The following is a 25,821-nucleotide window of genomic DNA, read 5'->3' on the forward strand; positions in this document are numbered from 1 at the left end:
GATTCAGGTTTTTTTTCTTTTAATGTTAACTAGGGGTTCATAGATTCGAAGATTCTAAGGCCAGAAGGGACCATTCTGATCATCTAGTCTGATGTCCTGTATAGCACAGGCCATAGAACTTACCCAAAATTATTCCTCGAGCAGAGCTTTTAGGAATACATCCTATCTTGAGTTCAAAATTGTCAGTGATGGAGAATCCGCCATGACTCTTGCTAAATTGTTTCAATGATTAATCACTCTCACTGTACAAAATGTACACCTTATTTCCAGTCTGAATTTGTCTAGCTTCAACTGCCAGTCATTGGACCGTGCTATATCTTTCTCTGCTACACTGAAGAGTCCATTAATAAATATTTATTCCACACGTAGATACTTTGTGAGGCTAAATAGATTGAGCTCCTTGAGTCACTATAAGGCATGATTTCTAATCCTTTAGGCATTCTTGTGGCTCTTCTCTGAACCTTCTCCAGTTGAGTTGTGGACAATTCACACAAAGGTAGTCCAGCAGTGGTCCAGTAGTACACCAGTGCCAAATACAAAGCTTTCAAAGAAAAGGCAACTATCATTTTAACATTGACAAAACAGCCTATTTTCCTAGTCTTGTTCTCAAAATCAGATGAAAAATTCAGACTGAGGTAGACACTTGGCATTGAGAACTTCAGCCTGATTTATTACTATTTGGCAAAATTTAAAGCAACTAAAACAGGATCTTATAATGAAAAGTGTCAGACAGCTTTAATTATAGGCAGTGCTACCAGCTCCACCTGTAATTAGCTTTAATGGAAAGAGAGATGGACCCACACCAAAACCTCACACCCAGACAATCCTGAACTTTCAGATTGTTTGAAATGAGAACTTTGAACCAGATACAAATTCAACAAGTGGCCCAAACCAGAACCTAGATTGAAACTTTATAGTGGGCTAAACCAAAATTGTAGATCAAAATAAACCTACACTTAAGTGTGTTTGAAACCCAGTTCAAGATCCAAATGTTGTTGCTTAAGTTGATCTCTGCTTTAAATTAGATAACAAATACACCTTGTATATGTGTCAGCATGGAAAGGCGGTTATTTTAATTGTTTGTTTGTTTTTTTATTTTTGGTGTACTTCTGCAGAAAATTTAGTCCAAAGGGCTATACATCTTAAGCAATTTTGGCGTCAGAATACTGATTAATTTGGTGTTCAGGTTACATGGTTCAAAAAGGTTAATGAATCCATTGAATTAATGAACTTCTGTTAATTACAAGTTTTAGTTTTCTTGAAGCAAGCATGCTGCAACAGAGAATAGTGAATATCACACAAATAAGCAGATATGGTGCACTGTTTTGCACAAAGTATTCTGCTGTCTTTAAGCTATTACAAAAGTCAGTGGAGGACTAATTATAAGTGTGTAGATAGATATGCAAAAAATGCTTGAAGATTTTGTTGGGAGTAATCTTATAAAAAGCTCTGAATTTCTGTTTCCACCGTCCTTCCTTTTCTTTGTTTGAGGTATATTTGAGGTGGTGGGGATCCTAGGTTCAAAAGCTTGGCCTTTTCTTCGTTAAAGTTGGCCTACAGATCCCTATGTGGGGAGGTTTCTGCTCAACACAGTCTTTTTCATACTAATGTCTGCAACTAAATTGCCCTCAGGCCATGAGCAAATGGCCAGCCTTGTAAAAGAGTATGTTCACCAAAGTGCTAAACTAAAGGTGGCAGGAGCTGAACTGACTGGGATTCTCAGTGGAGCACATTACTTATTTCTCCATATTTGCCTGAGGTGAATTTACAAAGTGGCTTCTATCAGGCAAGGCAAGCAGGTAACTGAAATAGTAGCTTTAGTAGCTGTGAATGTAAAAGTCACTGCCTGCCTCTGGCCCCTCTTCTTTGAAACAGCTGTCACTAGTGCAGTCAGTGTGTTCATGTCAAACATGAATGTGTGGGGGGCCATGTGAGTGTTTGAGGGAACATATGTTAGACCTCACACTTTTCTGTTTGCCTGCAAGAGTCACGCTGCACATTTTTATCCCATTGTACCTAACTACCCATTTCATCTCTTCAGTACATCAAAATTAATCTTCTGAAATTTCTCCTGTGAACTCAAGTCTAATGCTCATTACTCACACTGAGTAGTACCTTGCTTCATGAATTCAAAGGGCTACTCATGAAGTAAAGTGCTATTCAGTGTGATTAAAGCTGCCAGAATTGGGCCTTTAGTTATTAGAGGAATGATCCAGAAACCTTTGTGTGCATGCATCTCTCCAAAGTCAGAGGGAACTTTGTGTGTGTAAGAATGGAAAGTTGGTATCTGATGAGAGAAACATTATTAAAGATGGAATATTTATGTTTACTTAACCATTTAATTTTTTTTCTTAAATAGGTCATTCCTATTAGCAAACTAGTGTATCTTGTTTATTTTGTCAAACAGCTCTTGATGGTCCATGAAATGCATGGGGAGGGCTCTTATAGAGATGTTATGTAGGAGAGCTTGTAGTCCGGCTAACTCTACTATTTCTCCCTTACTCTTCATTTTGGCCCCACTAAGTACACAAATTATCATGCTAATATACCAGTATCAAAGGAATTAAATTATGTAAACGAGGTACAGAAGTTGTGAGAGATCCCTTCTCTAGCCTTATAGTTTTCCTTTGACACATTGTTCCAGGGTGCTGTGCCTTGGGGTGCCCTTTGATGTATTTCATCAGCTTCATACAATACTTTGCAGGAGCCTTTTACATGCTTATTACATTACCGTATGGGGGCAGCAGCTCACCAATCACTCAGAGTCAGAGCTTTGCAGGGTCCTTGGATGACCTGCTCACTCATCTTTGAGTAAACATGCAAGGGAGATTGTACTGCAACAGTACTGCTTTTGCATGCAATCTTATGGCTGCAGTAATCCTTGCCGATAGATAGGATGTGACTAGTATGCAGAGAACACCAGCTAGTATTTTTTAATTAATTGCCAGAGGAGCCTAGAGTGTCAGACAGGTGTCTCTTGGTTTACAAATGTAAATAAATAAGTAGTGCAAGAACCTCATGAACTCCCAGGCTCTGTACCCCTGCTATCCATTTTGGTTGAGAATTAAAGAACCTGGAAGAGAGATTCCACCACTGTCAACAGGGGATACCCAACAAGTACTCCAAAAGGATCTTGGTCTACCATTTGAGCACACATAATTGGGTCCAGTGGTAGCCAAATCCTGTTATGTTTTTGATGTTGGCCTGACCATTTTTAAAATATACATCTTTTACAGTGGTTAAAGGTTGCATATTTAATTCTAACTCTGAGTAAAAACTCCTAGAATGTGTATGTCTGTTACAGAACCCACTGTGTCACTAGTGTTTTATTAGTTTTTCTTTCCATATATGGTCCTTTAATAAATAAATTTTGTATTAAATAATCACCAGCTCCCTTGTATATAGATATTAACCTAAGAAAATTCTCCCTTGTTCATAACACATTAGTCAAACAGAGCTCCATGAATTTCATGCCTCACTTTTATATTCTTTTCGTAACTAGCTTTGTTATTTACTTAGTGAAATATTGATGGACGTAGTCTCTGAATTAAAGTCTACTTTTTTTATTAAGTAGCAGATTATAATAAGGCTTCTCTGTTTTCCTAAAGTGCTTTCATTATTGTTAATGGCTTTTGAAAACACATTTTGAAAGGTTTACATCAAGGTAAATAACTTTGTAAAAAAATATTTGAAGAACACATAAGATCAAAACAGCTACATGTAAAAATGGCATCTTCTGTCTCAACAGACCAGTTCCCTGTGTAAATTAAAAATCATATCTGGTTTATTCTTTTTTTGTGGAGACAAATATAAAGTTTTACTCCAGTTACCAATGAACAGACAACAAATAAGAGAGAGCAAGGTGGGTTCTTTTCTGGTTTGAGCCTCCTCAACAGAATTGTCACCTTATTTCCAGTTGCAGGAACTATATTATTGGTGATATTGCATGAACCAGAAAGAACCTGGATTGACTTTCAGATCCTAGGGTAAGTTTGCATTAGGATTTGTTTTAATAATACAAAGTTTGCCCCTAAATAGTTCATTTCTGCAGTAATAACAAAACGTACTTCTCATCCCACGCTAGCAAGTAAATATACACATCCGTAATAATAAAATGGATCCCTTTGTGTCTGAAGGGAATAAAAGTCAGGAAGCAGGCTTTAGAAGTAGGGTCCCATGACAGGGGATCTTGGGTTTAGATAGAAAAGACGTAAAGGGTGGGCTGAGTACCCATGAAAGAGCTAGGAACTTCAGGACAGCCAGGCTGGAAACAGGCTTAGTCCCACAAATCTTCCACCAGCTCCACTCAAGTAGACCCATGATGCCTGTTTGGGTTCCCACTAAACTCCTGGGTCAGCCCATTTGTTTGAACAGCTTGCAGAATCTGGGCCTTGGCCTGGACTACATTGTCTTATTGTAAGTTAATAAAATGCCCAGGAAGAGGATGGGTTTTGACTCTACCTCTTCCACAAGGACTGTGTGTTAGAGCAGGAGTAAAAGGCACCTGTTCTCACTGGCATACATGATTATGTGTGTGATTAAGGATTTCAGGCAGAATTTCACCCACAATTCCCAGAGATATGTTGGCATCATTAGTGGTGTGTAAATAATGATAATTGAACAATATGTTATATTGGCTGAGGAAAATGTCATACAAAAGCAACCATATTAATGTTCAGTTACCTTTAGACAGAACACAGGGGAAAACAATGGAATGGAACAATCTGATAAGTGGTTTTTAGTCTTCTGAGAGTATTCTGCAAACAATACAAAGAAATCAAAACAAATGGAAAAGTTACAAAACTATTGACACCACTCCTTTAATGTTTATGAAACACACTAGGCCAGTGGTTCCCAAACTTGTTCTGCCACTTGTGCAGGGAAAGGCCCTGGCGGGCCGGGCCGGTTTGTTTACCTGCTGTGTCCGCAGGTTTGGCCGATCGCGGCTCCCAGTGGCCGCAGTTTGCTGCTCCAGGCCAATGGGAGCTGCTGGAAGCGGCGCGGGCTGAACCTGCGGACGCGGCAGGCAAACAAACCGGCCCGGCCCGCCAGGGGCTTTCCCTGCACAAGCGGCGGAACAAGTTTGGGAACCACTGCACTAGGCTAAATACTGCTCTCACTAACATCCGTGCAAACCAGACAAAGTCAATAAGGTTACATGTATATAACTGAGAATAGAATTTGGCTCACTGTTCTCACTTGGTGGGTTTTGTTTTGTTTTTCCTATTGTATAAATATTAACTCATTATATTTTCAAATTCAGCTACTGAATATTCATCTTTTCTATTGTCACAGATGTGGGAAATTTTCCACATTTCCCCCCCCGAGCAATTTTTTGGCAGATAACGCTTATAATCTTTGGATGCCATCTGATCTCTGACAGAATATTTGGAATCCCTGTCTGGTAATGTTTGTAAGTAGCTCAATGACTATATTATAGTCATATTGAACACCCCAAGCTACGGAGCTCTGGTTTGTCTCTGTATCAAACAACTTTTGTAGAATTAACCTTTCTGCAGCCCTTTGTCTTGCACAGTTCTGACTGGCTGCTCCCCTGCTCGCTGCAGCTCTGGAGGAGAGTCAGAGCTTTGGCTCTGTGTGCTATGGCCGTGCCCCAGGTGCTCCTGCTTGCACCCAGTTGCTCTGCATCCATGACAATGGTCAGCTGGTGGTTTGATTGTTCCAACCCCCATTTCTTTCTATCTTTAATTTTTACTCTGTTTTTGGGCAGTGGCGAGCAGATTTGTTTCTTTCTAATTTCATCCTCCTCCTTGGGTTGATCAACACTTTGGCACTTTAACTCACCCTGAGCCTCCGCTGCAGTGTCTCCCTGCCAGCTCCTTTGCCCCTGTACAGGCATGGCAGAACTGCCAAGAAAGGACTAGGCAAAATCCATGTGATGCCTCATTTTTGTGAGACAGCCACCCCGGACTCGACAGATGGTAAGTTGTGCCCAGCCTGTACACAGCCAGTTGACATACAGATTCCATGAGAAGGGTAGGCTCCCTATTTGTGTCTTTCCATCCAAAATGCCAGGGACTCAGAGTTCCAAGTCCTCAATTGCTAGGTGGTTTAGACTATGCAATATGGAAGCCTACAAGGCATCAGAGGTTCCTGTCCTGGAAGGGATCAAGGTGCATTTCACGAGATCCTTGACAACCTCGTGGATGGAATGAGCAAGTGTGTCCACCTGGGAAATTTGCAAAGCAACCACTTGGTCAACAGCTAACACCTTCATTAAGCACTATAAGGTGGACTTTCTGGCCTCTCTAAAGAGGCTTCTATTGGCATGAAGGTGTTGCTAGTGGTAGCCCAGAATTAATGTAGCCTCTTTGAACATGTTTGCTAGGGAGATACTTCCCTTTTCTCTTTCCTGCTGAATTTTTTCATAACGCTGACTACACTTGTGCACTGCTCGCTACTTCTCAGATGTTCAGAACTGTGAGAGATGCTGGGCTGCAGAATGCAAAATTTCCTACCAATAATTTTTTTTCTGCTAGCAGTGTCTTCCACAATTCTACCCACTCTAGATGGCTCGTGAGCCAAAAGTCAGATATTAAGTAAGATCATTAGTACATGGCTGTTTGATATGTCAATGTACTTAATTATTTCTTTGACTCTAGAGTGTCTGTTATGCAAATTTTATGGATTTAGAATACGTAGATCATCTGGCAGCAAGTGGCAGCAGAGGGGGTGTGGCCAGAGTACATGACAGAAAAGCTTTGATCCACCTCTGTGAGTTGCAGAGTGGAGAGGAACAGCCCAGAATTGTGGGCGATGCTGCTAGCAGAAAGGAAATTATTGATAAGATATTTTCTGATCAGAATGAATGAGGTCAGATAATCAAGGAATGGAAAAGTAAAGCAAAGTGCTTGGCTTCTGTTCCCAGCAATGTCAGGAACTTGCTGTGTGGTCTTGAACAAGTCACTTAACCACGTGTGATTCAGTTTCCCCATCTCTAAAAAAGAAATAACACTTACTGATCTCACAATAAGTAGTGTTTGTAAAGTGCTTTCACATCTTCTGATGAAAGCTGTTATAGTAATGCAAAATATTGTTATTAAATGGATTTAGGTAAGATTCAAATAATTGGAATATCAAAATCCCACCGTAAGGTACTGTAAAGTCAGTTTGCATTTCACCTGCTTATGACTAATTCCTGTTTCCAGGAGAATAGCTAATACTGTAAGAAGCTGCTGTCTGGAATTTACCTGTGACACCAACAGGTGACAAGTGTTATCGAACAAAGTCTGAGCTGGTGTCAGACAGGTAGAGGACACTGTCACTCTTCTCATTTCGTTGGAATAATTCATTAAATACTTTTCACCTGTGACAGTCCCAGGTAAAACCCAGAGTAGAATTACTTGTCTTTACTAAACTGATTCTCGTTAATCCCTTAGCTGTCAGCTTTCAACAGACATTACATTTAGTTTCCTGCAGTACTTTCCAACATGTACATTCTCTGACTGCATGGAATGTTGCTAGACTTGTTTCATAGATATATGTACATTATGCACTAGGATGCATATTAATTCTGTAGTAATATTTCTGATTAGCTGTTATTCTACGGAGTATTTTTGCTGGCAAAGCTTTGCATTTGCAAATAATTGCAACCTTCTAAACTATAGAAACAAATATTAGTGATGTCTGCCTGCCTGTTTGTGCTGGCCAATCGAGTAATCCAAGTACACCTCTACCCCGATATAACGCTGTCCTCAGGAGCCAAAAAATCTTACCGCGTTATAGGTGAAACCGTGTTATATTGACTTACTTTGATCCACCGGAGCGCACAGCCCCGCCCCCCCGGAGCGCTGCTTTACCGTGTTATATCCGAATTCGTGTTATATCGGGTCGCATTATGTTGGGATAGAGGTGTACTCATTTTTATGTCTGTAAATCTAAAGGGCTGGCTGAAATCTGATTCTCTAAAACTTGTTGAAATATAGGATTTTCACCTCAAGATTCCAAAGTGCTTGATTTAGAATAGTTCCGCTGATTTTGCAGCACAATGATTTTTTTTTTTAAATCTCCACTTCAACATTACTGAAATACAGCCAGTTTGAGGGTGGAAGGCAGTAGTCATTTAAACAGCACACTGCAACTCTGCAGAAATGTTCAAGGCAGAATATGAAAAATAACGTATCCAACTGAAACACAGAGAGGATTTTTTAATGTAAATGGAATGTAATTACCAAACCAGATTTCACTTGAGACACACCAGCCCCCCTGACTATTCCAGAAGGGTTCAGGGATTTTTAATAAGCACCACTTGGTCAGGATCACAATTTTGTATCTCGTTGATATGAAGACCTACTATTGGCTAGTACCATGCAGTAGCCCTGGTTCAGTACTGACTTAAATGTAAGAGTAACATCTACATAATCACCATCATCACTTCCTTGCAATATAGCTTTACTAAAATAATATTGGTCTGGCAAAACTGTGATTCATAATTATAGACTGTATTAAAAATATTGCTAAGACAGGATGGTATCCTGCAGATTCCCAGGTTTGATTGTTAAAATAGCTTTTCCACTTTGAGAACTGAAATACTGCCAGGAGTATTGGCCAGTTTTTGCCACCCTTACCTTGCGTGGCATTTTGGTTCTTAAATAGTCCATTGAAATCAAGAAACAAGTTACTACTCTGAGTGATTTGGCCGTCTATTTATCTAGTTGGAGGCATTTCATCAGAGGTGAAAGTAAGCCGGTACGCCCCGGTATGGTGTACCGGCAAGAGCTGGTGCGCCGCACCGGGGTGGCCCAGCTTCCCCAGGGGGAAATTTAAAGGGCCTGGGGCTCCCAGCAGGGGCTGGAGCCCCAGGCCCTTTAAATTGCCACCAGAGCCCCACTGCTGGAGCCCTGGGGTAGGGCTGCGGGGCTCTGGCTGCTATTTAAAAAGTCCAGGGCTCCTGCTGCTTCTATCTCCCTGGCCCTTTAAATTGCCGCTGAAGCCCCACCGCCACTACTCCAGAGCTCCGGCAGCTATTTAAAGGGCCGGGGCAGTACAAGCAGGGGAGCCCTGGGCCCTTTAAATAGTCCCCAGAGCCCTGGGATAGCAGGGGGCTCCAGGGGCTATTTAAAGGGCCCTTGACTCCAGCTGCCTCTGCCGCCCTGGTCCTTTAAATAGCTGCTGGAGCCCCACCACTTCCCCAGGGCTCCAGCAGCTATTTAAAGGACCGGGGCGGCAGAGGCAGCTAGAGTCAAGGGCCCTTTAAATAGCCCCTGGAGCCCCCTGCTATCCCAGGGCTCTGGGGACTATTTAAAGGGCCCAGGGCTCCCCTGCTTGTACTGCCCCGGCCCTTTAAATAGCTGCCGGAGCTCTGGAGTAGTGGCGGTGGGGCTTCAGCGGCAATTTAAAGGGCCAGGGAGATAGAAGCAGCAGGAGCCCTGGACTTTTTAAATAGCAGCCAGAGCCCCGCAGCCCTACCCCAGGGCTCCAGCAGTGGGGCTCTGGTGGCAATTTAAAGGGCCTGGGGCTCCAGCCCCTGCTGGGAGCCCCAGGCCCTTTAAATTTCCCCCTGGGGAAGCTGGGCCACCCCGGTGCGGCGCACCAGCTCTTGCCGGTACACCATACCGGGGCGTACCGGCTTACTTTCACCTCTGATGAAATGCCTCCAACTAGATAAATAGACGGCCAAATCACTCAGAGTAGTAACTTGTTTCTTGATTTCAATGGACTATTTAAGAACCAAAATGCCACGCAAGGTAAGGGTGGCAAAAACTGGCCAATACTCCTGGCAGTATTTCAGTTCTCAAAGTGGAAAAGCTATTTTAACAATCAAACCTGGGAATCTGCAGGATACCATCCTGTCTTAGCAATATTTTTAATACAGTCTATAATTATGAATCACAGTTTTGCCAGACCAATATTATTTTAGTAAAGCTATATTGCAAGGAAGTGATGATGGTGATTATGTAGATGTTACTCTTACATTTAAGTCTTACAACTTCCCCAGGGCTCCAGCAGCTATTTAAAGGACCGGGGCGGTAGAAGCAGGGGAGCCTCGGGCCCTTTAAATAGCCCCCGGCACTCTGGGCTGCTGCTGCTACCCCGGTGGGGGTGGGGGGAGGAGGAGGCACTTACCTTACAGGGTGGGCTGGGCCTGGCTCTGACCCCCTCAACCCCGCCCCTTCTGCCCTAGGCCCTGCCCCTTTCGGGCGCCAGAGGTGGCCCCAGCGTACCGGTAAGTCACTGGACTTACTTTCACCCCTGCATTGCATTTAACTGATTAACTCAGAGTTTGCACAATTTCAGTATCATTTTATAATTTGTATAATGCTAGCTGTGTTTGTATATGTTCTACAGTGGGACCCACAGAGCGGATCAGCAGGGCAGGGAACTCCACTTGATGAGTTTCCTGAACTACAGAACAGCCCTCCAGTTCTTCTTGGAGTGATTGCACACGTGTAAGGCTACATTTTAGTCACGGGTATTTTTAGTAAAAGTCATGGACAGGTCTCGGGCTGTAAACAAAAATTCACGGGCCTGTGACTTGTCCATGACTTCTACTAAAAATACCCACCCTGACTAAAACTTGGGTGGGGAGAGGTGTGCTTGAGGGGGTGGTGGTCCAGGGGCACCACGGGTGCTGGGGGAGGTGCCCCGGAACCCCTGCTGGTACTGGGGGGGGTAGGGGTTGGAGGTGCTGGCAGGGGCTTCCTATCTGGCTCCACATCCCTGCAGCTCCTAGGCGGCAGAGGCAGGGGCCAGGGTAGGGGCTCCGCTGCTCCAGCCACAAGCGCCGGCTGCCGCAGCTCCCATTGGCCGGGAATCGCAGCCAATGGGAGCTGCGGGGGCGAGGCCTGTGGGCAGTGAGCGGTGCAGAGACTCCCTCTGCTGCCTAGGAGCTGCAGGGGGGCCATGCCAGTGGGAGCCGGGGAGCCCCCCACCCTGATGTAAGTACCCCCCCGCACTCTCCAACCTCCTGCCCCGAACCGGGCAGCCCCTGAGCCAGCACCAGCCACTGCAAAAGTCATGGAGGTCATGGAAAGTCACGGAATCCATGACCTCTGTGACAGACGCGCAGCCTTACACATGTGCATTCCACTCTAGGTGTGTGCACACTGTGAGCACAGTCATCGGAATTTTTTCTCTCAGTGGTACACGTCAGGACGACTCGAGCGCTCCTTGCTGGTGTACGCCGACAGCACCAGTATGAAACACTCAGGCGACTTGGCACCCCCTCAGTTTCTTTTTATTGCACATGACAGTCGCTGGGACTACTCTTTCCTTACTTTTGGAAGCTCTCTCAGTAGTCATCATCATCTTCTTTCTGTACATAGCTGGTTGTAGTCAGTTTTAGCTAATTTTAGTGAAGTTCTGTAACTTTGTGCTTTAGCAGAGTTTCTGTCCATTCCCCAATGCCAAGGCTTGCCTCAGTCACCAGGCTTTTAGCCCTGTGCCTCCTGCAACAAGGCTATGTTCCTGAGTTTCCCACACTCAAGCTGCTTAAAGTGGCTGGGGGAAGCTCCTACTGCAAACCTGCAAGGACTTTAAGCCTCGCACAAAGAAGGATTGGGAGGCCAGGCTGAAATTCCTCCTCATGGAAGCGGCACTGAGACCTCCTGAGCCAGGTCAGTCAGACTCGGCACTGAATGCCTCGGCGTCGGTAAGGAGTGCTCCTCCTCCCAGCACTGACCGCCATCCTAAGTGCCTAGAAAAAGGCATAAGAAATAGCCTGTCGAACAGGGGCAATCCCCAGCATGGAAGACTGCCTGGCCTGGGGATCAGAGTAGATTGTCATCTAAGCCAAAGCATTCCTCTACCTCAGTACTGTAGAAGTTGGCACCATTGACTCTGGCACCTGTGCAAGCTCTATTGAGTCATACTGGAAGAGCCTTTTCCATCTGTGGCACAACATGGTTCCAATACTATCTTGATACCAATCATGCTGGAAGTGTTTGCTGCTGCCAGAGACCTTCTCCTGCTGTTGGTACCGGTATCACCCCCATGAGTCAGCATTATCAATGCTGGTGGACAAAAGGGAACCCGCTGGGTCCTTTCATTGTTCGGTACCGTCACCAGAAACAGACTCGTCATCTTCTGAGTTGGAGATCAGGTCTTACTCCTCCAGCCTGAGGAGCTGCTCTCCCAGTTCTTCCATGCATTTCCACCCATCCATGGTCCCAGGCACAGGAGTACCATTTAGTGGTGGCCAGGAGCTCATTGGCGGCCTACAAAGGCCCACTGGCCATTTTGGAATCATTGGGGTTTCCCCCAATTCACAGGCTTATTCCAGACGCTCCTATTCAGTGGCCTTGGAAAGAAGGGTGCCATTGTTCAGGGCAGCACCTTGTCCAGACTCTGGTACCAAGCCTGGTACTGAACTGCAAGAGCCAGCTCAACAGGATCTTGCTGATGCAGAAAGAGAGGATGAGCTTCCACAGCTGGTGCTGGCCTCCTCCTCCTCTTGCCCGATGAGGCAGTCTCAGTAGGGGGCGGGTTGCCTCCCCCATATGACTATAAGGCTCACCAAGAGTTGTTGAAGAGGGTGGTCTTAAGTCTGGGCATACAGGTGGAGGTAGTGAAAGAGCCCTCTCATAGCCTGGTTGACAGAAAGTGTCACCAATTCTGCTCCCTATGAGGTCACAGTCTGGGTTATATCACGGATGCCTTTCTACTACATAGGATGGGACAATGTTGTTATGCTTTTCCCCCAATCCTGCTCGTGTACAGAGTGCTGCTAAAGATCAAGTGGGACCAGGCCTCGGTTATTCACATAGCTTCAACATAGCCCTGCCAACCCTGGTTCTCAACTCTGCTAGACCGCTCAGTAGTGACTCCAATCCTACTTCCGTTGCACCTGGACTTGATCTCCCAGGGCCAATCCTACTTCCTTCATCTAATGGCCTGGAAGCTCCATGGCTAAATCCAAGAGAACAAGCTGGTCAGAAAAAGTTCGCCTGGTCCTACTAGGTAGCAGAGGTAGTTCCACCAGGGCTACTCACCTCTCAAAGTGGAAGCAGTTCTCTGTTTGGGCATCCCAATGCAGAGTCTCAGCCATGTGTTCTTCCGTACAACACATACTTGAATATTTATTGCACCTGATACAGCAAGGCTTAGCAATCTCCTTTATCAAGATTCACCTGGCAGCAATATCAGGTTCACCCTCAGGTGGATAACCAGTCTGTTTTTTTAAATGACATGTCTGTCAGATTCCTCCAAAGGCCTGAAATGTTATACCCTCAAGTAAGAGATCCCGTTCTTTCCTGGACCTGGAGTTGGTCATATGAAAGCTTATGGGACCACCATGTGAACCTTTGGCAACATGCTCCTTATTATACCTCTCCTAGAAAGTGGTTTTCTTAGTGGCCATCACTTCAGCCAGACTGGTCTTGGAACTCTCTTCCCTCGCATCAGAGCCTTTGTACATAGTCTTCGTTAAAGATAAGGTGTATTTACATCCTCATTCCAGTTTCCTCCTGAAAGTGGTTTCATGATTTCATAGCAATCAGGCAATCTACCTACCCGTCTTCTACTCGAAGCCTCATGCAAATAGGAGTGAACAACATCTTCACTCATTGGACATTAGATGAGCCCTAGCTTTCTACATAGAAAGAACTAAATCATTCCAAAGGTCCAACTGTTCGTAGCTGTAGCTGACAGGATGAAGGGTCTCCTAATCTCTTCACAGACAATTTTGTCCTGGATTACTTCATGTATTTGTACTTGTTACGATCTGGCAGGTGTTTCACCGCTACCTAACCTCATTCCACAAGGTCTCAAGCATCCTCAGCAGGATTCCTAGCACAGAACCCTATTCGAGACATTTGTAAAGCAGCCTGATCATCAGTGCACATGTTCTCCTCCCATTATGCCATCACTCGGCATTCCAAAGATGATGCCAAACTTGGTCGAACTATTCTGCAGTCCGTGGTGTCCATGAAAGCTGATCCCTCCACCTATTCAACTGCGTGGGAGTCACCTACAGTGGAATGCACATGTGCAATCAGTTGAGGAATTAAAAAACGGTTACTAACCTTCCGTAACTGTTGTTCTTCGAGATGTGTTGCACATGTCCATTCCATGACCCACCCTTCTGCCCCTCTACATCAGAGTTTTCCAGAAAGGAGGAACTGAGGGGGCACGGGGTCGGCTGAGCACTTTACACTGGCACTGTTGGCGCATGCAGGCAGGGGACACTTGAGCTACCTCAACAGGTACCACTGAGGGAAAAAATTCTGGCAACTGTGCTCTCGGAGCATACACACCTGGAGTGGAATGTTAGGAAAGGTTAGTAATTTTTTTCCTGTATGTTGCTAACAAAACTGCCCATTACCATGGGCACAGTATGTGTAGCTCTGGCCTCCCGCCTCTAGGACTACCATATGTGTAGTGCTCCCTGACTTGTAGCTCTTCTGCTTGGTGCCTGGATTAAACACTTAGCTCCAGCTGCAATGCACAATGTAATAAGGATTTTGCCTTTGAATCTTTAAATCTCTTGTATCTTACTATATAAAAACATGTCTGATTGTGCTAAACTGTGGTTATTCTACAGTCCTATATAATACATCTTGTGTGTAACAAAAATAGTCCAGTTGTATAAATGGGATAATCCTGTAATTGTTATAGGTCTCTAAACTAAAATACTGTAGGAATTAACTGGTAGGCTAATCCTACAGTATTTAATGAATAAATTAATGTTATGACAGTGTCAGGGTAAAACTAAGGTGTGTCTATAGGACCTTCTTATCTGGGATGTAAAAGAATATTGTTCTAAGTGGCTCTCCATTGACTTCAATTGATTTGCATGCTGTGACTTTTTCCCAATGAATTTATTCAGGTGTACTTACTGCATGTACATACCTGTGTATGTCTTGGGAGTTTTCACATTTTTTCTTTCCAACAGAGTATCCCAATAGGTTAATTTTAACCTCACTTTACACAGGACTGATTTTACCCACCAGAACCAGGAAGTATTTAATCTTCAGGCCTTTTAAATAGATAGTTTGTTTCAAATCATATATTCATATTTGTTTAATTAACAAGAAAACAAAAGGTCATTCTCTTTGAGTATTTTATTTTGATTTTTGTTTAGCTTTTTCTGCATAACTGTTTGGCATATATAACAGAAGTCTCTGCCCGCCCCGCCCCCAAGAAGCTGTGATTGAGTCTGGTGTTGATCCCCAGTATTGCAAGTTCAGGGTTTACAGTGCCAAGAAGCAGCAGTTAAGCACTGGTGGAGATGTGGAGATATTTGCACCAGGGCCAAGGTTAGGCACTCTCATTTCAGTACTGAGTGTCTGGGACAAAGGGAATGGAATGGAATCGAAAATCAGCCATGAAACCATTTGATTTGATCTTCAGTTTAGTATTGTGAAGATCAAGGAAACAGAGGACTCTGATTATGAATTCTCATAAATATGTATCAGTGGCAAGGGGCCAGATCTTAAACCCTGAGTTCTGTCTGCTTTGTGACACTTCAACAGCACAAACCACAATTCTGACCCTGGTGAAGAGGAAATGGCAAGATGGCACTTTGGTGATCCCTGGCTGGCAAAATAGCCTGTGATGGGCTCTTTCCCGCTAGTGCAAGGTAGAGCATCTGACGGACTGCTCTAAATTGTGCCAGGGACCGAACCTAGCCTGAGGTCAGGGTGAGGAGTAAATCATTTTTGTTTTCCCTCGCCATAGCTGTTCTGAGTGTAGCTCAACTGCAAATGAGAACTCAAACCCTTATCTGTGGAACAAATCTGTTTTATGTGATAAAGACTTGGGAGGCACACAACAGTGACAGAACCTATAACATACAATCAGATGCATATTCTGTAATATAAAACTGAGATATACAAAGAAATGTGTGATAGTGGTAGTGGGCCATGTTCCCTGTTAAATAAGTGGCAAAAATGCACCTGCGGTGTGTAAGAAACCCAGGGCCATATCTTCATCTAATGTAAATTGACTTTGGTGGTTTATGCCCGCAGAGGATCTGGTCCCCAGAAGTGACTGGAAGGCCAAGGATTCCAAATGAAATCACTAAATGGTCTCCTTTTCTATGACACTTGTGTTCTGAAATTGTTTATCTTTGTGTCCCACTTTTGGGACATAAGTATTATCTCATCAAAACCAGCAACAGGATCCAAACAGGAAATATGAACTGCTCTATTCTGCTATGGTAGTTGTTTCTGGGGAGCAGTTTTTATGGGGTCCCATGCACACTGCTGCATGGAAAACCACCAGGTGCACGGGGTGCCTGCTGTGCATCAACTGTAATTGTTATACCTTTCTAAAATAGTGACTAGGTGCTTGTTTTCCCTGATTGGGAGTGGTTAGTGTGTTTTGTTACCTGCAAGGAAGCTTTGCCTAGTATAGTTTGTTTAGACGTGTGTCTATTTGTGGTTAAACATTTCATTTCTACCATATTTGTATAGTTTCAGGGTTGGCAGTTCTCTGAATAATTGCTCCCTCTATTCCCAGATGAATTAGATGCTTGTGACCTAATGTTTAGTGTGTGCTACATGCATTCTACTGTGGCTGATCCACAAAGGGTATGAATCTACTACTCTCAACTAAGGGATTTAGTCCTTCAGTTAAAGCGGTAGTGGCTCTTTAGCTTGGGAGATCCTGGGTTCATTAACTGTGGAACCACCAGATGCATTGTGCATGCATATTGAGAAGAGAGTGCATCCATCTATCTCTGTGGGATTTAATGTTATTTTTGAAAAATCATACAGACAAGTGCTAAAATTCACTCTGAAGTATTGTTGCCAGAGTGGCTGCACTGGGCAATCATTACGCCCTGAAAGTATTTCTCTTTCCAGCAAACACAGTCATTTAAGTCAGAGAACAAGCAAAAAAAGGAGGAGGAGAGAACCCCAGCAATGGTGTCCTTGGACCTACAATATATCCACTGATAGATTTAAAAATAGAAATGCAGAAAGTAAGATGTTACACCAGAGATTTTAACTGCTAGAAGGAGAGAGAGAAACATGTTATGAAATGGGTGTGGAGGGAATGGGCAATGGATAGACTATTTGAATCTAAAAATCACATTGTCGGAGATTTTTTTCAAAATAATGAAGAAAATATCAAAGAACTGTGTAGTAAAATTAAATAATTTTGAAGTCATCCTTAAGGTCAGTTGTGTTCCTGCGAATGCCATCACTTTGTCGACGGAGGAGTCAAAGACAGCATGTGGGTCCATCCCCTCCACCACCATTGCCTGCTGCTCTGCTGGCAGTGATACCAAACAAATGTATAAAGAAGAAGACTGAAAGACTCAAGAGTATAATGACAAACCGACAAACATGGAATACAGACAAGTTTCTACTTTCCAAAACCACTGGGAAAAATAAAATTTGTTACTGAAAAGGAATTCAGGACACTAGTACTTTAACAATCATGAGGAAAGCACATTAAAAGAATAGAGCATATAACATTCTCAAAAAGCCAGTCATAAACTCTGCTTTTTATTTTATTCTTTTCTATTATTCCTTCCATGCAACAAGTTTTTTTGCATTAATTTAGGATTAGTCAATGTAAGTATCCATTATTTATACATTGAACAGACAGTGGTTTTCTATTTTCTTTAATTTGCTTCTTTTTCGCTAATTTTAGAAGTCCAGCATGTTGTTGGTATTAATAATAATAAACATGGAATGCTTGTAATTTTCCTAATATAAACCTTGTCACATTGGTAGTAATCTTATGCCTCATTCTGGAGGTAATTGAAATCTAATCAGTTCTAACTGAAATAATTGGAGCAGCAGTGCTCAATATGTTTGAAATCTGGCCCCAAGCTTCTGCTTGGATCTTATGCATATGGATTCATTTGGGAATGGAAAGTATTTTTCTAGATGTTGGGTACAATTTTCAAAGGCACCTAATGATTAATTTTCAAAAGTAATTTTTGTCCCATTGAATTCCAGTTATACTTATCCTCCTACATGCCTAAGACACTTTTGAAAATGGGGCTTAAACACTTAGGCACTTTTGAAAATAGTACCCTTTTTTTCAAGTGAGACTCCTAAAATGTCTTTGATCAGAAGTCACATAGAAGCCATGACTTTACTACCTCATTCTTATTGAAGCCTTCTTCCCACTATGTTTGGCCCTGCTTCATTCACATTATTTATTGGGTATTTTTTCAATAATCTTTTCCTTTTCATGTTCTTTTCCATTTTCTGTATTTTGAAAAGTTAACTGCAGTTGGTTAAACAGTCAGTCAGTCAGTTTAGAATTTCAGTTTTCTTCTAAAGGTAGTAGTGATACAAACATTGTGTGTTGGCTAACCAGCAAAGTTAACCCAGTTCATTTAAATGGATGCACATGGTTTTGGTTTTCACCAAAAAGGTTAGTAGTGATTGGCAGTCTAACATAGTGAATGCCAGTGAAAATGAGGTAGGATCAGATGCTAAAATAGGGAAAGAACAAGTTAAAAATGACGTAGAGAACTTAGATGTGTTCAAGTCACCAGGGCTTGATGAAATATATCCTAGAATACTCAGGTGACTGAGGAGATACACCTCTACCTCGATATAACGCTACCCGATATAACACGAATTCTGATATAATGCGGTAAATCAGTGCTCCGGGGGGGGGGGGGGGGGGAGGGCTGCGCACTCCGGCAGATCAAAGCAAGTTCGATATAACGCGGTTTTACCTATAACACGGTAAGATTTTTTGGCTCCCGAGGACAGCGTTATATCGAGATAGAGGTGTATATGAGTCATTAGAGCAGGGGTCGGCAGCCTCTCAGAAGTGATGTGCCGAGTCTTCATTTATTCACTCTTTCTATAAGTCTATAATATATAACTAAACTATTGTTGTATGTAAAGTAAATAAGGTTTTTAAAATGTTTCAGAAGCTTCATTTAAAATTAAATTAAAATGCAGAGCCCCCTGGACTGGTGGCCAGGACCCGGGCAGTGTGAGTGCCACTGAAAATCAGCTCGCGTGCCGCCTTTGGCACGCGTGCCATAGGTTGCCTACCCCTGCATTAGAGATTATCTTTGAATAGTCATGGAAGAGTGGGGAGATTCCAGAGGTCGGGAAAAGGACAAATATAGTGCCCATCTATAAAAAGGGAAATAAGGACAACCTAGAGAATTACAGACCAGTCAGCTTAACTTCAGTACCCAGAAAGATAATGGAGCAAATAATTAAGCAATCAATTTGCAAACACCTAGAAGATAATAAGGTGATAAGTAACAGCATGGATTTGTCAAGAAAAAATCATGTCAAACCAACCTACTAGTTTTCTTTGACATAGTAACAAGCCTTGTGAATAGAGGGGAAGTGGTAGATGTGGTATATCTTGACTTTAGCGTAAGGCTTTTGATACTGTCTCGCATGATCTTCTCATAAACAAAGTAGGGAAATACAACCTAGATGGAGCTGCTATAAGGTGGGTGCATAACTGATTGGAAAACAATTCCCAGAGAGTAGTTGTCAGTGGTTCACAATCAAGCTGGAAGGACATATTGAGTGGTGTCCCTCAGGGATCAGTTCTGGGTCTGGTTCTGTTCAATATCTTCATCAGTGATTTAGATAATGGCATAGAAAGTACACTTATAAAGTTTGCGGAGTTTGAGGGGTTGCAAGTGCTTTGGAGGATAGGATTAAAATTCAAAATTATCTGGACAAACTGGAGAAATGGTCTGAAGTAAATAGAATGAAATTCAATAAGGACGAATGCAAAGTACTCCTCTTAGGAAGGAACGATCAATTGCACTCGTACAAAATGGGAAATGACTGCCTAGGAAGGAGTACATCAGAAAGGGATCTGGGGGTCATAGTGGATCACAGGCTAAATGAGAGTCAGTGTAACACTGTTGTAAAAAAAAAAGCAAACATTATTATGGGGTGTATTAGCAGGAGAGTTGTAAACAAGAACAGGAAGTAATTCTTCCACTCTTCTCTGCGCTGATTAGGTCTCAGCTGGAGTATTAAGTTCAGTTCTGGGCACCACATTTCAGAAAAGATGTGGACAAATTGGAGAAAGTCCAGAGAAGAGCAACATAAATGATTACAGGTCTAAAAAACATGTTTTCTGAGGGAAAATTGAAAAAATTGGTTTTTTTTAGTTTGGAGAAGAGAAGACTGGCGGGGGGGAAGGGGGCGATATGATAACAGTTTTCAAGTATATAAAAGGTTGTTACAAGGAGGAGAGAGAAAAAAAAATGTTCTCTTTGACCTCTGAGGATAGGACAAGAAGCAATGGGTTTAAATTGCAGCAAGGGCAGTTTAGGTTGGACATTAGGAAAAACTTCCTGTCAGGGTAGTGAAGCACTGGAATAAATTGCTTAGGGAGGTTGTGGAATCTCCATTATTGGAAATTTTTAAGAACGGCTTAGATGGTGTAGATAATACTTAGTCCTGCCATGAGTGCAGGGGGTTGGGCTAGATGGCCTCTCAAGGTCCCTTCCAGTCCTACAATTCTGATTATAATATGCAGCAGACCCAGTCTGGTTCCTGAACTGGTGTCCCTTTTATACCAATTAGTTGTGAATGTCTTGCTGCTATGTAAATCTTAGGAATTCAAGAAATAGTTGCTGAGATCTGTTTCATACTCTAATAAAGGTGATTTGTAGGAACTGTTTGTAAATAACTCCAGAGTATGTTGTGTATCATTTTTATTGATGATAGGGGGCCATCTATGTAATGTCTGCACAAAGTTGTCTGGGAGTTGAATTGATTTAAAACCTTATGTTCCAGATTAGCCATAAAGATCTCAGTAGCTATTGCAGAAATTGGAAATCACATTCCAGCACAGAATTCTTAGGTATTTCTGGCTGATAACCAGACAAGTTGAATTGAAACAGAAGCTTTGGAAACCCCAAGATGATCAGTTGGTAATGTCACAATATGTGCAGTTTATATTGTGCAGGCACTAAGGGAAAAGCTGAACTATAATAAAGAGAACCTGGTGTAGTCCACAAAACAAGCTGTAAGGAAATGCACATAATGTTCTTTTACATGTGAGAAAATCAAATGGGAGGTTCTATGCATATTTTTTTCCTTGAGAAACCAGTTTTAAAGGATACAGTCAACTGGAAGAGAGAAAAGATGGCGGAAAAGATTATTTGGCTTCATCATTCAAAACACACACACATGTCCTTCCTTTTGAGATACACTACTTGTTTTGTCTCCAAAGATACCTGCATTCCATAGAAATTTGGCGTCCCCTCACTTTGTTGTTGAAATTGTTTACATTAGCAATAAAGAATTATGAAACTCAGATTATAAAAACAATAATTTATTCTGAAGGAGTACATTTCACAGTATTTAAATTTCCTGCATGAATGATTTTTGTGACGCTTACTTTACATCTTTGTTCCATGTTGCATTCCACATCTGGCCTTGGCGGGCTGAGAAGTATGTACACTCACATAAATTGCAATAATCAGTTGCCCGCACTCAGGAATTCCTTTTACCAGACCTCTCTAAGGCATAAAGATGAAGGATATGATCCCCCTCACCTCCGTGGCTTCACTGAGAGAACATGTGATGCAGTATGTATAGCCAACAGTGTTAAGGATGTTCCTGTCCCTGTGTAGGACACCACACCCTCTTTTCTATTGCTGTCCCTTTTTTGTTTTTAATATTATGCAGGTATTGTATTCATTTTTTGTATTTAACACACCATTGGCCATAGGGAGGCTTTGTCCTGGGCTCAGCTCCTTTATATGTTTGTGAATAATGTTTGTTGATATAGGAAGGGTCCACTCCCATGAAATACTCAGTGTTGTGACCAGGAACCTGTCATTTGAACAACACCTGTCCCCACCTATGCTGCTAATTCAAGGCTGAATCTTTACATTTTAGGTATTTAAGTGCATTTTCTCTCTGTCCTCTTTGACTTACTGCTGTTTTGAAAAAAAACATTGCCACCTTGATCCTCTTCCAGTGTGTGCTGGGGGAGGGAAGAAGGCATGGGGATTTGTGACTTTTGAGAAACACCATCATGTAAAATAGGTTGCTATCTGTCTCAGTGTTCCTGTGATGAACATATACAATATGAGATACTGTATCTGCAAACTGGAGTACATCATTCATAGGAGATAGATGACATAATACTATATTTCACTGGCTTTGATCAGAAACATGATGGATGGATTATGATTAGCTTTTGTCTGCAATAGACAGAGTTGTTTTGGAAATATTCAAATTGCAAATTCAGTGTGTTTATTGTTGTTTTTATAAGTGATGTTTGGTTGAAATGATAAGCAGTAGCCTTTTGCACCAGTTGTATGATTGTCAGTCTCCTAGAGTAGGGCTGTCTGCAGAAAGAGGAATAATACACTAGATACAGTGTATAAGTATTGCTGAATGATTTATGCAAATATTGTACTTTTTTTTTAGTCAGAGGCTTTTCTTTGGTACTTGTCACATAGTATCTGGGTGTCTCAGACACACTAATAGGCTTATCCTCAGAACCTTTATGAGGAGGGATAGCTCTATCCCTGTTTTACAGATAGACAATTTGGGGAATGGAGAGTCTAAAAGACTATCCCAGGGAGCCCCAGAAGGTCTGTGGCAGACCTGGGAATAGAACCTAAATCTCCTGATAACCTGCCTCAGCTGTAACTGCAAAGACATCCTTCTCCTGCTGTGCGCATGTGTATGCGGCCACAGACAATGGAGAAGAGGAGATGGCTTTGTCGTGGAGGGGGTTATCAAGAGATCTAGGTTCCTCTGTGTATGTGTGTGTATTAAATAATCAAGCCTTCCCTTAAATCCTTAAAGGAATAAAGCATGTTTAGACACTACAATGGTATTATTGAGTCCCTTTGATAAATGGCCTGTTGAAGAAATCTGCTGTCTGCATAAGGCATTGATTCTATGGTACATGAAACTCTCTTACATGGGGCCCAACAGACGCGTTCAGGGAATATACTTATTGTGCATGAAACTATATTACAAGTCTCTATTATTAATGTCTTTTGTTTTGCTGGCACAGAATGATATTACGGCAATATGAGCATCCCTGGTGGCATCTTTAATAGCAAAGCACCAGAAGTGCACCCTCACTGGAGTGCTTCCTAAAAGGCGGGTTACTGTTACGTGTACTCCCAGGACAGTATACTATGTATTTCTCCACACTTTCCCCCAAAACACTGAGGAATACTTTTGTATCTTATGGAGCTAGACTTTTAGAAAAACAACTCTTTTGGGGCTAGCTATATCAGAATAAATCAGCATAACACAGAGGCTATATTTTTGTCATCACTGTAGTGTTAACTAGTGACTGTCTCTTGTGTGTTTTTCTTATGATGTGAGCAGTGCTATTGGTGTCAGCTTAAAAAAACTCAGACTCATCTCACTCAACAATTTTTTCAGTTTTCTAATTAGAAAGACATCAACTAACAAAACTTCCTTAAGTGAAAAATGTACTTGAACCTCCAGGTATCTTCCTCGTACATCTGTTTTAAGCTGACGATCAATTATATAGCATCCACATATAACTAGCAGTTACTTTTTTTTCTTTGAGATTTTCTTAAGCTTTTCAAAAGAAACAGATAAAACTCTTGTCTCTGTCTCATTGTTTGTTATGGAGCAAGTGATTCTTAATGTAATAAGTTCCTCCTCTTTGTTTGTATCCGTACTTGGTGACATTTTGTGAAAATATGAAAGCAAGTGGCGGACTGAAGTGCTACTGAATGATGATAAAGATGAGATGAATGAAAGCTATCACTCAGCTTTCATAGGCATATAAAATAATTCAAAGACGCAAGTGTCACAGGATCCTGCATTGCTAACAGCAACTTACTGTAAGTATTTCAGTCTTATGACTGAATATAATCTGTATGTGCTACCTTCAAGGTTAGTGGTTAGAGAATACTTGTGATCAAAGAAGACAGAGTATGAAAGAAGCTGTGACAGTCCGGACTAGTTGTTTAACTTATTAGAGGCTGAATTCGGTATATCAGTTACATTCAGACGAATGAATCCGTATTTTGTAGTGACCCTGTTATGGTCTTCAGGACTTTCAGAAATGTTCTTCTAACTAGTATAAGGCACCATATGCACTGTGTCCTCCAAGGAGGTATTGTATGAAATCAACTGAATATGTCTTTAAGATCCAGTGTGTTCCTAAACTCTGATTGTGGCAATTCTTTTGTAAGGATTTTACATATGTGGATAATGCAGTGCAGTTAGATCTGCCATTTGGGGTAAAATGGAGTCGGATTTTTTATACTGAAGTAAAAGCAGGGGCATATGGGTGAGATTTGGCTCTTAATATTTTGTTTTAAATTTTCATTTTTTATTAAATGTAGTGCTAGTTAAAGGTACTGGCTGAAATTTCTGTTATTTCACAGAACTGGTACAGATAGGTAGTGGCATTTCTGATTCCCTTTATTGTCCTGTAATATGTGTCATTCCCCACGCAGGCACGCTGTTATAGCTGCATTGTGGCCCATTGAATAGGACTTTGTGGGGTATTAGAATGTGCTTAGGCAAATCCCTTTGCAGGATGTAGTCCTTAAGTTGTTTTAGTTTTAAGTAAGTTCTGTCATGGTCATTATATTTTGTGAAGATCTGTGACATGATCAGTTTCCTTGTCCTTTCTACTGCATTTCTATTGGCTGATTGAAAGGTGCAGGATTTAATAACTCTGAAAGGTTCTGTAAGCCACAGTTGTCTGTATAATTCAAATACATTTAGTTAAAGCTGCACCAACCAACTGGAAAGGCATGATGTTTGCTTCCCCTCTCCCCGCCTCCCCCTCCCTCCCCCCCCCCCCCGAGCTCTATAGTATGATAGGACAATACAATATCTTAAAGATGATTATGCAGACTGAACAATAGTATAATTCCATTGATTGCAATGTAGATGTTATTAATTACATTGGGGCTGATTTTAATCCTTTGATTTATTTATTTAAAGGGAGGCTGGTTTACAGGTTATGCTATTGAGTGATTTTGATTAGTGATTTAGACACAAATATTATTATGGATTGATTGGGCCAGACAATGAGTGCATTTTTTGAATTTTATATATTGAATAGTTGTCATTGTTGAACAGCTTGGGATTGGTGTTCTAACAGAAATAAGAATACATAAATGTAATATTAATTGTAAGTGTAGGTAATTAAGATTTTGAGCTAGAGTTTTTTAGCTTTCCCTGCTACTACAGATGCAGTTTTACATTGCATTTGGCTTATTTGAGGGAGAACAATTTCCCATCTAAGTAGCTTGATTTGTAATCAGATGGTAGCAGCTGAAATTGTAGCCACATTGTGCCAGGTGCTATACAGACATATGGAGAGAATCTCTGCCATGAAGAGCTTACAGTATAGATAAGCAAGATGAGGTGAGAAAAGACAAGAAAAGGTAAGACTGTCAGAGGCAAGAGAAAGTGTAGTGACTTGCCCAAGATCATCAAGCTAAAAGAGAACACTTTTCATAAACATTCTGCTTTTATTTTGCTTTTTTATGTTTATACCCAGTTAGGGTGAGAGGGGACAGACTTTGTGAGTGACTCATTTATAAAAACATATATAATTTACTATAGGACAGAGATTAAAATGGTATATTTTTGTGCATCTTCTTAGTGCTTCATATCAGCACTGCACAATGTCCTTTTAGCAATGCAACTCTTCAGTTGTTGTTTGCCATACTTTCTTTCCTTGTATTATATACCTCAGTGAAGATTCATTCCCCCAGCATTTCCTCGACTTACTCACCTAGAACACAGCTTTTCTTAACATACAAAATATCATGGAAAAAGGGACATGACAAAATGGAAAGGTCATAGTCATAGATGACTCCATGTGTCCTCCTTTGAAGAGCCTGGACCATTAAATATGGCTTAATCAGATCAGACAGAACACTTAAGCATCTGCTCAACTTTAAGCATGAGTAGTTTCATTTAAGTT

The 25,821-nt window shown here is 41.9% G+C and overlaps 1 protein-coding gene across 1 annotated transcript in view; it reads left to right on the forward strand.

Annotated features, from left to right (window-relative positions):
- PCDH11X (protocadherin 11 X-linked) overlaps positions 1–25,821 on the forward strand; it is a 665,297-nt gene that overhangs the window by 500,879 nt on the left and 138,597 nt on the right. The window contains exon 6 of the mRNA XM_065410330.1: positions 22,463–22,471. Within this exon, the coding sequence (XP_065266402.1) occupies positions 22,463–22,471 (9 nt within the window). The remainder of the gene's footprint in view (positions 1–22,462; positions 22,472–25,821) is intronic.

The sequence above is a fragment of the Emys orbicularis genome, chromosome 9 (assembly GCF_028017835.1).
Source record: "Emys orbicularis isolate rEmyOrb1 chromosome 9, rEmyOrb1.hap1, whole genome shotgun sequence".
Taxonomy (NCBI): domain Eukaryota; kingdom Metazoa; phylum Chordata; order Testudines; family Emydidae; genus Emys; species Emys orbicularis.